The sequence below is a fragment of the Candida theae genome, assembly GCF_024610275.1.
Source record: "Candida theae strain CBS 12239 chromosome Unknown scaffold26, whole genome shotgun sequence".
Lineage (NCBI taxonomy): Eukaryota > Fungi > Ascomycota > Pichiomycetes > Serinales > Debaryomycetaceae > Lodderomyces > Lodderomyces theae.
The window spans coordinates 132,261-150,024 of record NW_026261319.1 but is presented as its reverse complement, the minus strand read 5'-3'; the positions used below and the strand labels follow the sequence as shown (position 1 = coordinate 150,024).

Sequence of the window (17,764 nt, the reverse complement as noted above, 5' to 3'; positions counted from 1 at the left end):
TACCACCTCGTGCCATGTTTAGAAGTCAGTTGTTGTCCGTATTGATTACATTGTTTATTCAGTTGGGCATTATAAATTATCAAATTACTGGCATAAAGGACTACTGTGACTTGGACAATAAGCAGAAATTCTATTGCTACGGTAGCAGAGATTTCTACAATTCATCTATCTTATGGGGTGTCATTGGACCCAAACGTGTCTTTGGAGGTTTATATCCAGCTTTACCCTACTGTTTCTTGATTGGTCTTATTTTTGGATTATTGTGTGTGGCTTACAAGAAACTCGCGCCAAGAAAGTACACTGTGTACTTTGAGCCAGCCATTTTTTTGGGAGCATTTCAGAACTGGGCACCGACAAACTTGTCATATCTTACAGGTGGACTTTATCTTGGGTATGCGCTGATGCACTATGTTAGAAAAAAGTATGAAGCTTGGTGGCAAAAATACAATTACTTGCTTGGTTCAGGAATTGACGCTGGTATTGCATTCTCCTCGATCATTATTTACTTTGCAGTGCAATATCATGAAAAGGATCTAAATTGGTGGGGAAATAGTGTGCAGTATAATGGTTTGGACTCTGCCTTGCAAGATTCAGCATCAAGATTGGACATCTCTAATGCCCCTGATGGTTACATAGGTCCAAGAATAGGCCACTTTCCTTGAGGGAGATAGTGTGTATGTAATTAAAATGTTATTCTTTTCGGTTAATAATTTGCAATCTAGAAATGGATTACGTGTCTACTCTACCGGAGTCAAATTTGACCAAGGGATACCCTGGAGGGGAGATGGGATTGTATAAAAAGTTAACGGGGGATAGATGATATCATCACCTCAAAGTAATTAAATGCCGGTGGGGGTGGGAGGCGTATTGTGTCATTGGATTTCGTTCAAAGGAAATTCCACCATGTCGGTGTACGGCACCATTTTGTAGTTGACGTTTCTTTGATAAGCGCCGGCAATTTTTGTGATTCCTATCACACGTTGCGTCAATTCACAAAGACAAAATTATTTAGCTTTAGACTAATTACTGACATATGCCCCTCAAGAGCCTTTTCTCTATCTCAACTGTAATGAAAAGATTGTGTTGATAGCTGGAGTGGCCTCTTGACTTTGATCGCTTCGAAAGATAAACCTTCTAAAATTATATCTTCATTATATAAACCTTCAAGTACGCACGACGCTGGAACTTAAGGCTCTTTCATTTCAACGCCTTAAAGTTGTGACACATCTTACGTAATACGGCGAGCTATTTTTTTTTTTTTTTCTTGTCTCATTTAAATATCCGACCTACATTGAAATTAAAACTGATGTTGAATATGACAACCAATTAGCTCGCCAAGATTTGCCAATTTGGGTTTCTTGCCGAAGAAGGGTTGACGACGCAAAATAAATTTACTTGTGACCCAATTTTACGAAGATTCTTCAACTTTGAACGAAAGCCACGTTTTTGACTCATTTGATGACAAGTTCAATAGGGTCGGCTTTGGAGTAATCTGTATTTTCTATGACCCTCAAACGTAATGGGAGCTCGTACTTTTTGATGGGTTGCTGTTTCTTGGAAGCAATTTTATTTGAGACTGATATCAGTGGGGATCAATGGCTAGGAGACTTCAGCGCCAGTGGGTTGCCTCTTACTATATAAAACTTTGGGTATATGCATTGAGACTTAATTAATGGTCACTTATGGAAAATTCTGCACGATAATTGTACCGCGTATGGTATCAGCAAGTCCTCACTTGAAATTTTGATTTAGTGGAAGGACTGTCAAACAATAGGGGTTGTTTTTTTGAAAAACATTCCTAACCTTGTAACCCCATTACAGGACAATAAGTTAACTAAAACTGATAAAAGATAACAGATTTGTGAAATGACTTGAAAATCCCTACGGCACGATAATTCTTCCCAAATTTTGGTTGCGAAATATTCCACCCCCCTCATGTGGATGTGAATTTAATTTCAGTTCCGTTGTATAAATGGGAGTCAAATTGACATGAAAAGTGAAACCAACTTCATTCAAGCAACAGCAACATCCCCCACCAAGCATGACTCTGAATAATCAAGATAATATTCAAGTCACCAGTGTGTTGAGTCACACAAATTTGGAAAGTCACGAGGTAAACCTTCAGGCTTTGACTTCTCATCCAATGTCACTTGGAGAAGTTGGAACATCATTGACAAATGCTCAGAAGGACTTTGTTTTGCACAGGTTGCATTTCGATGCTTTGGAATCTTTTGATGACTTGCCCCCACAGGCAACATTTATCTTTGAGAAAATTGAGGAAATGCCAACAGAGGAGGCAGTTGAGATATTGAAAGAAGCTATCAAGGAACATGAAAACGATGTGAACATCATGGAGCCAGACATTAAGTTGTGGAAGGAGTTGGTCAATTATTATGAACCCAAGAGCGAAGTAAAGGATAAGTTGGGAAAGGTCTTTGAACACAAATCTCAAATGACTGAATCTTTTGGTGATAGAGAAACTGAAAAGTCGCACGGGTTTGCAAGCAAGATGGGATCCATCATTCACTCGATTAAGAGAGTCTCAGATCTAGAGGATAAAAGCTCATTTACATCTGAGAAACAAGGCTCATCTTCCTTAAGTGATGCTGATGAACATAAGGTGGACTATTACAAAATGGTGGACAGGGATTTACAATTGAGATTGGAAGCTGTTATTGTTGCATATTGGTCCCCATACCCACAAGTTAGAGCCATCACCGACCCCTTTGACGATCCAACCATCCCTGTGGAAACTTTGAGAGTCTACATAATTTCTTTGATCTGGGTCGGGTTGGGTGCTGTAATCAACCAATTTTTTGTTGAAAGATATCCAGCAATCAGTCTTAGTCTGTCTGTTGTGCAAGTGTTTTTGTATCCAAGTGGAAAAATTTTGGAATGGATTTTGCCAAAGTGGAAGTTTAAAGTTTTGGGTTTGGAGATTGACTTGAACCCAGGTCCGTACACGTACAAAGAGCAAATGTTGGCAACCATTACTTGTGGTGTATCCTCTGGTACATCCTACGTCTCAACAAATATCTTGATGCAGAAATCTGATATATTTTACGGCAACAATTGGGTTGATTTTGGCTACCAGATCTTGCTCACGTTGTCCACCCAATATATGGGATTCTCGTTGTGTGGGTTGCTTAGATCATTTGCTGTCTATCCGGTTAAGGCAGTGTGGCCAACGTTTTTGCCAACATTGAGATTGAATAAGATTTTGACGTCTCCAGAGAAAAAGACAAACATCAACGGCTGGACAATATCGGGTTACAATTTGTTCTTTATTGTTGCTGCTGTGTCATTCATCTACTTCTGGGTTCCTGATTACTTGTTCACATCAATCTCACAATTCAATTGGATGACATGGATCAAACCGGACAACTTTAATCTCGCTCTTGCTACTGGTTCCTATGGTGGACTTGGTGTCAACCCAATCCCCTCCTTGGACTTTAACGTTATTGGCACAGATGGTTTTTACTATCCATTTTATTCTACTGTCATTGGATATGCTGGTTTGGTTGTCTCGATGTTTGCGGTGATTGGTGTTTATTACAGTAACACCTCTTGGACCAGCTATTTGCCTATCAACTCCCAATATTTATATTCCAATACGGGTGAGTTGTACGATGTGAAATCTTTAGTTAATGAAAAAAGTTTGTTTGATGACAAAAAGTATCAAGAGATTGGTCCACCATTCTATTCTGCTGGTAATTTGGTGGTATATGGCGCATTTTTTGCATTGTACCCATTTCACTTTGTCTATGAACTTGGAACCCAATGGAGGCCAATGTATGAAGCTACAGTCTCAGTTTTGAAAGGCTTCAGAAACTTTAAAAGATCTGTTTACGAAGGTTTGACCGACCCGCACTCAGTGATGATGAAAGCTTATCCAGAGGTTCCTGAGTGGGCTTATACTATCATTTTGGTGATTTCGTTGGTATTGGCCATTTTGTGTGTGAAGTTGTATCCTGCCGAAACTCCAGTTTGGGGTATCTTTTTTGCGTTGGGTATCAATTTCTTGTTTTTGATTCCATTAACCACAGTTGCTTCGAGAACCGGCTTCAGTTTTGGATTGAATGTGTTGGTTGAGTTGATTGTCGGGTATGCAATTCCAGGTAATGGTCTCGCGTTGTCCTTCATAAAAGCCTTGGGATATAATATTGACGGACAAGCAAACAATTTCGTGAATGACTTGAAGATGGGACACTATGCAAAAGTTCCACCTCGTGCAATGTTCAGAACTCAGTTATTGTCGGTGTTGGTGACCGCTTTTATTCAATTAGGTATTTTGAATTACCAAATCACTGGTATCAAAGACTATTGTGATCCAGAAAACAAGCAAAAGTTCTTCTGTTACGGCACAAACACATTCTACAACGCATCAATTTTGTGGGGTGTCATTGGTCCAAAAAGAGTCTTTGGCGGTTTGTATCCAGTGTTGAAATATTGTTTCCTTATTGGGTTCCTCGCTGGTTTAGTTTGTGTGGTGATAAAGAGATTAGCTCCTAGAAAGTATACCAAGTACTTCGAACCTGCTATTTTCTTGGGAGGATTTATTGGATGGGCCCCTTCCAACTTGTCGTACAGCACTGGTGGCTTGTATTTGGGTTATGCAATGATGCACTATGTTAAAAGAAAGTACGAAGCTTGGTGGCAGAAATACTGTTATCTTTTTGGTACTGGTATTGAAGCTGGTATCGCCTTCTCTTCAATCATCATCTATTTTGCTGTTCAATACCACGAGGTGGACATTAATTGGTGGGGTAATAGCGTATCTTACAGTGGATTAGACTACCAAATGAGGCAATACGGATCAAGATTAAATGCTACTACAGATGCTCCTGATGGGTATTTTGGACCAAGAAAGGGTCATTTTCCATGATACCTTTTTGTACTGGATACGAGTTGAAACAGATGTGTAGTGTCTACAGAGGTACCTTTTTTTGCAACCTTGTATATATATAGCATGAATTGAATGTGAACATTTTTCGAATTGAGATTTTGTTAAACTTAGAGACTGAATTGAGCGCTGAGTGACCAATAGTTTGAAGGAGAGTGCCCCTGGCAGAAACCACCCGTCATACCTACTCAGCTTGTACTTAATAAATGCCACAATTAGATAGTGTAATTGCTAGTAGATGCTTGTCATGCACTTCATAACTGAATTTCTCTTTCAATAATAATAATCGATTGCATAACAAAGATCCTGGCTTTTTGTCTTTCCGCGGACTAAGCTTCTGAATTCTGTCTGTCACCTTTTTTCTTTGAAGCAGAATCAAAGTACATTAGCATGCGGCACTCAATCAATCAAATATGTGTGGACTCCTAAGTGTGGCTTTAACTGCAACATATCATAAAAAACGCAACACAACTGTAGCAAAGTTGACACAAAATCTTCAAAGTATTGCGCAGATCTATTTTTAGTTCACCCATTTTGAAATTTAAATTTTGGTGCCGTGCAATTCAAAGTGTCAAAATTACGACTTCACAAAATTCACGATTTTGAATTTGACTTCGTTTCGCCAGTTCTGCTTTTGTCGGATAAATGATACAATATCAACTTGAGAGTTTTTCGACAAACTTTGTTGGGCTGCGAAGGGCTCTCGCGAGTTTGATGCAGTATGGAGCAGAATGGAGCAGAAGAAGACAAGTACCAAAATGTTATACTACAATGGCCCCTCGGGCCTGTATAAAAGCTTATTTCCACGCTTGGCGCTCAGTACGTATCAAATAGTGAACACCCACGTGTTTGCCATTCTCTCATAATAAAATTACGAAGTTACTTGCTGTTGTCAATTAGTGCCTTTGATTATTTGGCGTGGTTTGACTTTTTTGCTCCTTGATATCTTTTCCAGATGCAAAACTGAATTGTGGATTATCCAACCGAATTTCAGGTTAATTGACATTCGATATTGATCGATATTGCGCTTTGTGTAGTTTTTGAGGCAAATGCTCGAGTGGCACCAAAAGTTTTTGCAATAACTTCAGACATCCACAGTTCAAAAGTATCACATTTATTTGGTGCCGCACAGGAACCAAAATGCCAAGTAGGAGAATAGCTCAATGCGAAGAGCCAGTCTACCATGCTGTTCAGCTATTCGGGCTCTTGGGTGTCATCATGAGCACTTGGGCATCATGACTACAACTGGGCTGTCTAAGGGTAGACCAATCTTGCAAGAAGAAGATTGTAAACTGACAACAAGTTACAAACGAACTTAGCTACGAAGGCTTTATGACTGTTTTTTTTCTGAGTTTTTGGTAACAAAATGTGTTAGTTTGGCTTATTCACATAATTTGAAACCCGAAAATCGTAATTGGATAAAATTGTGGCTACTTTGGTGCGTTAATTGTGGGCCGTGAAAAATTCTATGGTTAATGGCTGCAAATGAAATCATAAATCATTGATCTTCCTAAGTATAAATAGAGCTCATATGAAACCTTAAAAATGGAGGCACCCACTAGCAATCAACACACTTAAGCAATCAGTAATGAGTGAGAAAAATTTAGGGCAGATCCAAGTTACTAGTGTAACAAGTCACACGCAATTGGAGGACCACGAGGTTGATTTACAAGCAATTGCATCTCACCCATTATCAATAGGTGAAGTTGGGACAACTTTGACAAATGCTCAGAAGGACTTTGTTTTACGTAGGTTGCACTTTGATGCTTTGGAATCTTTTGATGACTTGCCTCCACAAGCCAGTTTCATATTCGAAAAGATTGAACAAATGCCAATAGAGGAGGCAGTTGAGATATTAAAGAAAGCAGTCAAGGAACATGATGACGATGTGAACATCCTTGAGTCAGATTTGGAATTTTGGAAGCAATTGATCTACTATCATGAGCCTGCTGATGGGGTAAGAAACAAGTTGGGCCAAGTCTTTCACCACAACATTAATCGTGAAGAGACTGAAACTGTTGCCAAGAGTGGTAGCTTTGCTGAGAAATTCGGATCGATTGTTCAACCAGTGAAAAACATTGGTAGTTCCGACGAAAAAGCCACTCCATCTCACACTAACTCATCATTGAATGACGAAGATGAAGAGATTAAAGACGAACATCATGTCGTAGATTGGGATTTACAAGTGAGATTGGAAGCTGTGATTATTGCATATTGGTCCCCATACCCACAAGTTAGAACTATTACTGATCCCTTTGACGATCCAACCATCCCTGTGGAAACTTTCAGAGTATATTTGATTTCTTTGATCTGGGTCGGGTTAGGTGCTGTTGTCAACCAATTCTTTGTTGAAAGAACTCCTGGTATTGATCTTGGTATGCCAGTTGTACAAGTGTTTTTGTATCCAAGTGGAAAAATTTTGGAATGGATTTTGCCAAAGTGGAAGTTTAAAGTTTTGGGTTTGGAGATTGACTTGAACCCAGGTCCGTACACGTACAAAGAGCAAATGTTGGCAACCATTACTTGTGGTGTATCCTCTGGTACATCCTACGTCTCAACAAATATCTTGATGCAGAAATCTGATATATTTTACGGCAACAATTGGGTTGATTTTGGCTACCAGATCTTGCTCACGTTGTCCACCCAATATATGGGATTCTCGTTGTGTGGGTTGCTTAGATCATTTGCTGTCTATCCGGTTAAGGCAGTGTGGCCAACGTTTTTGCCAACATTGAGATTGAATAAGATTTTGACGTCTCCAGAGAAAAAGACAAACATCAACGGCTGGACAATATCGGGTTACAATTTGTTCTTTATTGTTGCTGCTGTGTCATTCATCTACTTCTGGGTTCCTGATTACTTGTTCACATCAATCTCACAATTCAATTGGATGACATGGATCAAACCGGACAACTTTAATCTCGCTCTTGCTACTGGTTCCTATGGTGGACTTGGTGTCAACCCAATCCCCTCCTTGGACTTTAACGTTATTGGCACAGATGGTTTTTACTATCCATTTTATTCTACTGTCATTGGATATGCTGGTTTGGTTGTCTCGATGTTTGCGGTGATTGGTGTTTATTACAGTAACACCTCTTGGACCAGCTATTTGCCTATCAACTCCCAATATTTATATTCCAATACGGGTGAGTTGTACGATGTGAAATCTTTAGTTAATGAAAAAAGTTTGTTTGATGACAAAAAGTATCAAGAGATTGGTCCACCATTCTATTCTGCTGGTAATTTGGTGGTATATGGCGCATTTTTTGCATTGTACCCATTTCACTTTGTCTATGAACTTGGAACCCAATGGAGGCCAATGTATGAAGCTACAGTCTCAGTTTTGAAAGGCTTCAGAAACTTTAAAAGATCTGTTTACGAAGGTTTGACCGACCCGCACTCAGTGATGATGAAAGCTTATCCAGAGGTTCCTGAGTGGGCTTATACTATCATTTTGGTGATTTCGTTGGTATTGGCCATTTTGTGTGTGAAGTTGTATCCTGCCGAAACTCCAGTTTGGGGTATCTTTTTTGCGTTGGGTATCAATTTCTTGTTTTTGATTCCATTAACCACAGTTGCTTCGAGAACCGGCTTCAGTTTTGGATTGAATGTGTTGGTTGAGTTGATTGTCGGGTATGCAATTCCAGGTAATGGTCTCGCGTTGTCCTTCATAAAAGCCTTGGGATATAATATTGACGGACAAGCAAACAATTTCGTGAATGACTTGAAGATGGGACACTATGCAAAAGTTCCACCTCGTGCAATGTTCAGAACTCAGTTATTGTCGGTGTTGGTGACCGCTTTTATTCAATTAGGTATTTTGAATTACCAAATCACTGGTATCAAAGACTATTGTGATCCAGAAAACAAGCAAAAGTTCTTCTGTTACGGCACAAACACATTCTACAACGCATCAATTTTGTGGGGTGTCATTGGTCCAAAAAGAGTCTTTGGCGGTTTGTATCCAGTGTTGAAATATTGTTTCCTTATTGGGTTCCTTGCTGGTTTAGTTTGTGTGGTGATAAAGAGATTAGCTCCTAGAAGGTATACCAAGTATTTTGAGCCAACAGTGTTTTTGGGTGGGTTCCTTGTTTGGGCTCCTGGAAACTTGTCGTACAGCACTGGTGGCTTGTATTTGGGTTACGCAATGATGCACTATGTTAAAAGAAAGTACGAAGCTTGGTGGCAGAAGTACAGTTATCTTTTTGGTACTGGTATTGAAGCTGGTATTGCTTTCTCCTCAATCATCATCTACTTTGCGGTTGAGTACCATGAGATTGATCTTAATTGGTGGGGTAACAATATTGGTTTTGAAGGTTGGGACTTCCAAATGAGAGTATCTGGATCAAGATTAAATGCTACTATAGATGCTCCTGATGGCTATTTTGGACCAAGAAAGGGTCATTTCCCTTAAAGTGATTAGGTTATGCACAAGATTAGTATGTTGAATTTTATAAATCGAGTTTGTTTTAGTTTTAGTAGTTGACTTTCGAATTTTAATTTTACTGTTGTTGTATGGAAATTTTGGCGTACTTTAATACCAAACTTTGAATAATTTTTCTCAATTGACTTACTTATCTGGGAGTTGCTTTGTCTACAATAGAGAGTACAATATAAAGTATGCCATACATCTCAATGCTTTAGAACATGCACTCATTCCTGAAAGCGCTCAAGTGGTTGCAAAAATGGATGCGACGTAGCAAATTTCACGTGCATAAAAAATCAGAATCCCTTCCCTATATAATCCAATTTGAAAATTTTGGACGTCGATGGCGTATTGGACTTTCATTGCAACAACAGTTTCAAGAATGCTAGAGCTCTTGCAAAATTGTTGGGTTCGATTCGCTACGCGAGGTCAATTTTCGCATAGAAAAAATTTATATTATGATGAACTAAAATGGATGAGTGAACAATCTCTGAATGTAATTTGTACCAAACGGTATAATTACGTGGATTAAAAAATCCTGCCTTCCTACTGATGTATAAATTGTGTCAATTTTTTGAAAGGGCAAGATGGAGTGGAGAAGATTGGAGTTACTTCTACGGGGTAACCATGTTTCTGATTTTTATTCTTTTCTTTTATTGTACAAAAATCTACATTAACCCTGTTTAGATTTCCTCCTCCTGCTTCTCTCCAATTTCGATATCTTCTGCAAATCATCCTCGCTTGGTTCATATATATGCCATATGGTGTAATGAGGTAATCCACCAACACGGAACCCCATTTTCTTGGCCATTTTTCCAAACGCCTCAGTCTCAGCATGATTCAAAAAGGTGAATGCAGGAAAGTGAACCCCTTGTCGAAAGATTTTGGCCCTGGCCAAAATGGAAACTCCACCAACACCGTCCAAATCAACCACTTCACGTGGATTTCCATTCGGATCCCGAATGTAGGCCAAATGGGCTCGCCAGGTGGGGTATTCAGCATACCCTTCCACAATAACGTCATCTTCGGCCAAAGTTTTAGCAAGTTCCAATGCGGCATCGGACTCAATCCACGAGTTCAAATCATACGGCTGCTCATTTCCCAAAAACGTGGGCAAGGGGCGCCACACGTTTGGAACCATGACATCATAGTCGTGCAGCATAAGCTCTTCAATAACATTTCCCGGACACGTTTCTATATCCACATCCCTCCAGTAAACCCAAGAGTGATCTGCCCGCAATGCACTAGATGTTAACCAGTTTCTAGCTCTACCCATTAGTTTTCTTCGTATACCTTGAACTTTGACTGCATGACGGTCACTGAACCCTTGTCCAATGACTTGTCCGAAATCTTTCTTGAATATAGTGACAGATCTGAATGGAGTCCTGTAATTTTTGTGATGAGTTTCAGGATTGCTATAAGCCTTCTTTACATTTTCCATATATGTGGGCTCCATGTAAGACTGGTACAAGTCGTTGGATCCTTTCACTTGTGCCCCCCTCTGCTTTTGCTCTTCTTGTTTTAGCAAATCGACTAATGTACCATTCTGCAATGCCATCGAGTATCTGAAAACGGTCTCCAACGTGGTGTCATCTGGTGAGCAATCAGACACCAAAAATGCAATATCTATCAACAGGTGGTCATAGGTTAAATTCATCAAATTGTAAAAGGCCATGGGCAACACATGTTCTGCGTTTCTTAAAGGCATGAGAAATAGCACAACATCACCTTTGCTATTACCACTAGATGAACCCTGATAATCATTCAAATCAAAGTACTCCACATTACTCTTTTTCAAATCATCAGTTGTGATTTCCATTGGGTCCGTAACTTCTTGTACCCCATCTTTTGTCACTTTGAATGTCTGGTGGTCATTATTGAGTAGATCCTCCTCTTGTTGTTGTCGCTGAAGTTCTAACTCATGCTCTAGATTGTTCTCTATTTCCGATTTGGCAAGTGATGGGAGTATCTGACTGCTGCCACCAACAATCACTTTTGCATAGATCGTATATGTGACTAGTATTACCACAAGCGAATAAAATATTCTCCTAAGTAATATCCGATTCGAGTGCTTTTTTGGTGTGAATTTGTTGAATCTATGGCTGAGGTTAGTATCAAGAGTCGTATCAACTGAAGATATAAAGGAATTAACATACATTGGTAAATCGGTATTATTCTTTTTGGTGCCGTATAGATCAGGCGTCATACTTCGCAAAGACATCTCGAGCAGATAACTTGGGGGTGTTGCTATAGTATGGCTACCACAGGCGCTAATGGAGCAACGTCAACGAAATTTTGAACACAAGTTGTCTTACCGGTTAATCCCTATGTTTTTTTATTTTTTTTTTTGTTTTTTTCGTAAAACTTGACAACTGATTGTTGGTTCACGTTCATTTTTGGTTTTTTTTTTTTGCCTATGAGAGAACTGCTACCAATGCAAGAGCCACAGGTAGCAGGGGCTACACGTGTTAGTGTCTGTAAGTTAATGGCTTACATACATAAACTCTATTGTCTATTGAGCCTATGTACGCCATATCCAACGATATGTATCCAAAGGCCTAACAAAAGCCTAGCCCTATTTCGATTATGGTTTTACTTCATCCAATCCATTTTCCTTAGGCTTAAACCATTCGTTTTTGAGTGTCTCCCAACAATCATCAGCTATCTTGATCGCATCAGTTTCAGATACGCTAGACTTACCTTCAATGTAAACTTTCAATTTTGGCTCTGTGCCTGATCCACGACAGGTGAATCTCACTGAAAGGTCTTGGTCATTTCGAGGTTTCTCAAATGGTGCAAGAACTGCTGTGATCATCTGTGAGTGAGGGTCAACCGGTAAGATGGGCTTATGATCATCGGGCGTAGATGAGTCAAAACCAACGGTTAAATCGCGCCAATAGGTAACTTTGAAGTTGCCAATAGTCTGTGGGTAGTCGTGACTGGAGTACGAGTTTCTGACAGATTCGAAAATCTTAGGTGTGAGGCTGACATCGCTCAATCGGTAATATCCATTCAAATCCTTATACCAGCCGTACTTTTTATATCCTTGTTCAAGTTTATCAACGACACTCACGTCGCCTTTGCTAAACCATTGTTGATATAATTGCAAAAATACAACAGCGGCAGAAATCCCGTCTTTATCGTGCACCAAGTTAAACATAAACCCTATTGCTTCTTCGTATCCGAATGGAACATAGTGACCTTCATTTTCCAAGTCAATGGCCTTATTCCCAATCCACTTGAACCCAGTCAACGTATCAATAAAGTTGAATCCATCTATTTCAGCCATGGATTTCAAAACTTGCGATGAAACAGTCGAGTTTAACAAGTATGTATTGGATATCTTTGCCCTGTCCAAGTTTTCAATCACGTACATGGCAAACAAAAACCCAATTTCATTACCTGTCAATTGTTTGAATTTCCCTTGCTTATCAACAATAGCCACACTGAAACGATCGGCATCAGGATCGCTGGCAATGACTAACTTGGAGCCCGTCAGTTGAGCCTGGGCGATAGCTAGATCAAGTGCACCTTTCTCTTCTGGATTAGGAAACTTCACCGTTCGAAAAGAAGGATCAGGTTTGCTTTGCTCTTCAACAACTGAATAGTTTTTCGTATTGAATAACCTAATGCATTTTTCAAAGATTTCCAATCCTACACCGTGCATTGGAGTGTATACAAAGTCAAAATCAAGACGAGCCTCCTTGACTAGCTTGTCTTTAACAGAAGCGACGTATGCTTCAACAATCTCGGGCTTGACCAATTTCAACTTGTCTCTTTTCAACCCGTCCTCAAAGTTCTCAATAATGTGCCAAACATCATCACCGCATGGCCGCAAGTTGTTCTCTATCGATTCTGCAATATCTGCATCTTGCGGGGGGATTATTTGACATCCATTGGCGTAGTATACTTTGTAGCCATTATCATTGGCTGGATTATGTGACGCAGTAATCATGACACCACCAGATGCATGCAAGTGATCAATTGCAAATGGAACCAATGGCGTATGAACGTACTCTCTGCAAGAATGATGATTATTTTTAAACACCCCATTGTAGAATTTCAAGGATTCGGATGAAAAATTGTCAACCGATCCAAGGTAATACACGGTGAAGCCTTTAAGTAAAGCAACACTAGCCAAAATCTCAGCAAATCTTTGTGAGTGAAATCGATGATCGTATCCGACAACGATCGAAGGATTGGGAAATTTGGTCAGAAGGTACTCCACAAGACCCTGGGATGCTTGTAAAACAGTCACATCATTCATATGGGCGAACCCAGACTCCATTGATGATCTCAATCCAGCGGTTCCAAATGCTATACGAGGGTACAATTTGCGTTGTAGCTTGTCATATTGATTGTCTTTGAGAAGGTTCGAAATCTCTGCTCTGGTCTCCTCATTTGGGTCAATTGACACCCACAGCTTAGCAAGTTGCTCTAGTTTCTCCTGCGATATGGTTGCCATTAAGTACACCAGGAGTTCAAGTAGTTTGAATTGCGGAATTTTTCCAGCATATTTTTGCGTCGCGACAAAACGTGCCAGCGACATCAACCACCACTACAGCACTTGCACTTACAGATATATTCATACATATATATATATATATATATACGTTGGAGTCTATTTCGCTTTCTCTTCAGTCAACTTCGTTATAGTACAGCTACCATTTTCGCTGTTGTAGCTTATGAACTTCACGTTTCCTTCATTAACGACATCTTCACCACTTGAAAAAAGAAACAACTCTCCCTTCAACCTATTACCACTTTGAAATGGCGACTCAATTTCATTCCAGCTTCGTGATTTTTTCAAATACGAATAAGTCGAGTACCCCGAATCGGCTTCCACCACAATCAAGCTCGATGAAGGATCAATGATAAACTTGTCTACGTGTGCCTGGCTTGGAAGTTCCAACTTGTTGACTTCAACATTCTTTCTCAAGTCAAACACCTGGATTGAGTTTTTTGAATCTGACGTAGACAGTACTAGAAGCCAGTATCCATTAGCAGCGAATGAAATCTTCTGCACGTGCTTGTTTTCGACTTTGTACGAAGCGAGTTCTTCTCCAGATACAATACTCATTAATTTGACCTCATCCCCATCGTAAGCGGCAAAAATCTCTCCGTCCCCGTGAATTTCGCCTTTCGTGAAGTCGGAGTCGGTTGGATGCGTCGCTAGAATCTCCTTTGTGTTTGTCATGAGCCAATTGCCTGCTGTCGTTATAACAAATAGATTCAAAGAGGGATGACCAGTGATTGACAATATTTTCCTTTTCGTCGTCAAAGAATCACCATTTGAGAAGGACACTTTTGTGCCTATTACCGCAGCGACAATACCATTATTATTGTACACAACATGACCAACTGTTTTCAAGCCCGATTTCCATACATTCACTTTCTCACTCTTTACGTCATATTGCAAAACTTCATTCTTGTGAGTACCAATGAGCACCTTTGTTGAGGGATGAAATTGAACTCGGTCCACATGTGAGCCAAACACGTCGTCTTTTAAATTCTCATCCACGATGGTGAGTTTATCCAGCTGGTACGGCAGCTTGACTTTTAAAGCCTTGTGCAATTTGAATAATTCGTCTCTTGCAGCATGTACGTCGTTAATACTGTCGTGTCCACTGTCTTTTCTCTGCTTCTTTTGTTCCACATCAACTCCATTCTCATCAGCTTCAGCCTTTCTCTTTCCTGAGACAGAAAATTTCTCCAATGCCTCTTTAGCTTCATCTCTTTCCTTTATGGCTTTTGTCGCAATATTGATCGCCGCATCTTGTCGGTACAAGCTTGTGCTCAATTCTTCTTTCAATGACTCGACGTTTTTTCGAAGTTGGGAGATTTCAGCAAGCAGCGCCTCGTACTCGGTTTGTATTCTGGACAACATACTGGGTACTGATATTGCGGGAGAAATATCACCATTGGATGTGGTGTTGGTTTCCAATTTCAACGGTATAAGTTCGTCAATCTTCAAAGGTTCATTGTTGATGGGGTCGGTGCCATTTGTGTTAATGTAGTTTTCAATGTACCTCCTTTCGAATACGGCACCACTTTTTGGTGATACAATGGGATCAGTAATTTCTTCACCTGAGATTGCACAAATCATGTCACAGTAAATGATACAACTTGCTCTAGTTGTGTTGCAATCCTCGAGATGCTTTCTCTGTCGCCTACACTTTATTTTTTTTTTTTTTTTTTTTTTTTTTTTTTTCTTTTTTTTTTTTTTTTTTTTTTTNTGCAATCCTCGAGATTCTTTCTCTTTCGCCTACACTTTTTTTTTTTTTTTTTTTTTTGTTTTTTTTTTGCCTTTTTTTCTCTCTCTCCTTTGCAAGACGCTTCTGTGCATTATCGAAGCCACGATCGGAGCTACAACTCATGACACTTCCCTTAAGGGATTTTCAAAAAAAACCCCTAAAAATTTCTCATTAAATAAAAGAACGTAAACGAATGATCCGTACATATAAACTATACCCGGATGGTAGCCTTGCCCCATCTTTATCATCTTTCTCAATATTCTGGCTTATGTTCATAAGCAGCAACTTGTCTATACCTTCTTCTTTCTCCACTAAAACAACCACAACAATGGCCAACGGCACTGAAAATAACAACCAATAACGAAGCCACAGTTGCTGACCAAGCAAAAGCGTAAAAATTTATTGACAAAAATGACTTGATACCATATTGGTCCATTTCGTCATTGACTTTTCTTCTGACAAACATATAAGCACCAGTGGCAAGACCAGCTGCTAATATGGAAGCAAGGAAAGTAACAACTTGTAGTGCAAAGTCAAGGAAAGATAAACAACAGTTATTTGGAGAAATACACATGGCCAAGATCTGAAACACAATGCAAAGAAATGATAATGCAGCAGCAATGATCATCATGGCAAAAGATGCCTTTGTTATATTGTTCAACATGGTCAAATCATTTTGCAAATTACCAGGCAAGTTCAAATACTCATCCGCTATATTATTGACCAAAACTTTCAAATCATTGACATATTGAGAAGACAATTGGTTAATCAACAGTGATTGTGAGTCAATTTGTTCTCCTTCAATGGTTCTATTCAATTCTTCTCTAATAACGGTTGTAGGGTTAAAAAAATAACCTGCTTTTGGAGGTGAGCACCAAGTATATTCGACATCTGAATTGTCGAAATTTTCATTAACAAACCTCCCCAAATCACCATCAAACACTGATGATCCATTATTTTTCAATTCTCCACGACAGTATCCCCAATAACTTACGGAATACACATCCGCAATACCTAAATCTTGGGGCGATACATTACTCAACAAATCAGCAATTGCCGCAGAAATGGTTTGGTCAACGTCGCCGGAAGGAATGCTAGAGGGGATTAAATCGCTAGGTACTGATGATGGCAAGTTGGTGCCCAAAGCGGAAGCAGCGCTAGCCACATCCGATGGCAAGTTTCCCACGACACTGCTTGCTATATTAATCCATCCCTGAGCGTTAGAAGGAAGCGAACCGGAAGTTGTTGCAGTTGGAGTAGCTGATGTTTCATCAGCTCTCTTTTTAAGCTTATTGTTGTTGCTGTTGCCATTTTGGCCAATGTTTGTGTCGATGATTTGTCGTAAATCTAACTTGTTTAGATGGAAATTTATAAGGTAGGTTGGAGTCAAGTACGATTTGTTTTCGTAAGATCCTGTTATTGCAAAAGCAGTGAGAACTAAACATGCGGTGGAAAAGAAGACAAGAATAAATCTATAGCAAATGCTGGCCATCTTCAGAAAATTACTTTGGTTTATATGAAACAGGTGATTGTGTTGGCGTGTGAAAAGATAGTTGCAGCGAGTTAGTAAGTAAATAAGTAAGTAGGCTCCAGACCTCAGTAACTGGTGAGATGGCTTCAATGTTTTGTGAAGTGAATATTGGTGATATTTATACCGTCAATGACCAAAAATAAAAAGTCTACCTGCATTAACACAAAATCAAAATAAAGACTAATTTCTTAACGTGAGCGCGCTTACACCGACAACATACACATACCCACGTACTTACGTTCTATCTTTAGAAGCAAGACTAGATTGTGAACCCTTAATTATTCAAGATTACAACAGAGTACCTCTCTCAAGTATAAGAGGCTAGGCCAATGATTCTTGCACACCCTTCAGCAATCAAAAAATTGGTTCACATTTGCAGTTAGTAGTGATGATGTTATTTCTAAAATTAGAACACGCTCATAAAATTTTTTTTTCTTGTTACTGCCCCACACAGTTTAAGCTTTGCAGATTTTTAAAGTTTTCACTCTAAGCCTTAGAAAGCAATGACACCTTCAGCCACCCTAGTTTGACCATTCAAATGGGCTTAGATAGTCGTGATATGCCATCTAACGTCGTTGTATGGGGCAGTGTGCGCAATTCGGCCCAAATCGCTGGTCCCCTTGTTCTACTATCGTATATCCGTATTTTGA

The 17,764-nt window shown here is 39.6% G+C and overlaps 7 protein-coding genes across 7 annotated transcripts; 3 read left to right on the top strand and 4 right to left on the bottom strand. All coding sequences in view use genetic code 12, as the record gives it.

Annotated features, from left to right (window-relative positions):
- Window positions 1–662, top strand: KGF57_000067 (uncharacterized protein; the record flags this gene model as incomplete). The annotated part of the gene is made up of 1 exon (XM_051755162.1): window positions 1–662. A coding segment is annotated over one exon (662 nt), but the record flags the coding sequence as incomplete, so codon positions are not given.
- Window positions 663–2,041: 1,379 nt separating this feature from the next.
- On the top strand, window positions 2,042–4,885 carry KGF57_000066 (uncharacterized protein; the record flags this gene model as incomplete). Its single annotated transcript, XM_051755151.1, has 1 exon — window positions 2,042–4,885. The coding sequence occupies one exon, from the start codon at window positions 2,042–2,044 to the stop codon at window positions 4,883–4,885; it is 2,844 nt and encodes a 947-aa protein (XP_051611485.1).
- Window positions 4,886–6,491: 1,606 nt separating this feature from the next.
- On the top strand, window positions 6,492–9,317 carry KGF57_000065 (uncharacterized protein; the record flags this gene model as incomplete). Its single annotated transcript, XM_051755140.1, has 1 exon — window positions 6,492–9,317. The coding sequence occupies one exon, from the start codon at window positions 6,492–6,494 to the stop codon at window positions 9,315–9,317; it is 2,826 nt and encodes a 941-aa protein (XP_051611484.1).
- A 685-nt stretch (window positions 9,318–10,002) lies between these two features.
- VAN1 (Van1p) lies at window positions 10,003–11,550 on the bottom strand (the record flags this gene model as incomplete). The annotated part of the gene is made up of 2 exons (XM_051755129.1): window positions 10,003–11,345; window positions 11,538–11,550. 2 exons carry the CDS (start codon window positions 11,548–11,550, stop codon window positions 10,003–10,005), a joined length of 1,356 nt encoding a protein of 451 aa, XP_051611483.1.
- A 363-nt stretch (window positions 11,551–11,913) lies between these two features.
- On the bottom strand, window positions 11,914–13,794 carry KGF57_000063 (phosphoribomutase; the record flags this gene model as incomplete). The annotated part of the gene is made up of 1 exon (XM_051755118.1): window positions 11,914–13,794. One exon carries the CDS (start codon window positions 13,792–13,794, stop codon window positions 11,914–11,916), a length of 1,881 nt encoding a protein of 626 aa, XP_051611482.1.
- A 156-nt stretch (window positions 13,795–13,950) lies between these two features.
- On the bottom strand, window positions 13,951–15,435 carry KGF57_000062 (E3 ubiquitin-protein ligase; the record flags this gene model as incomplete). The annotated part of the gene is made up of 1 exon (XM_051755107.1): window positions 13,951–15,435. The coding sequence occupies one exon, from the start codon at window positions 15,433–15,435 to the stop codon at window positions 13,951–13,953; it is 1,485 nt and encodes a 494-aa protein (XP_051611481.1).
- Window positions 15,436–15,836: 401 nt separating this feature from the next.
- On the bottom strand, window positions 15,837–17,075 carry KGF57_000061 (uncharacterized protein; the record flags this gene model as incomplete). Its single annotated transcript, XM_051755096.1, has 1 exon — window positions 15,837–17,075. One exon carries the CDS (start codon window positions 17,073–17,075, stop codon window positions 15,837–15,839), a length of 1,239 nt encoding a protein of 412 aa, XP_051611480.1.
- Between the last annotated feature and the right edge of the window lie 689 nt (window positions 17,076–17,764).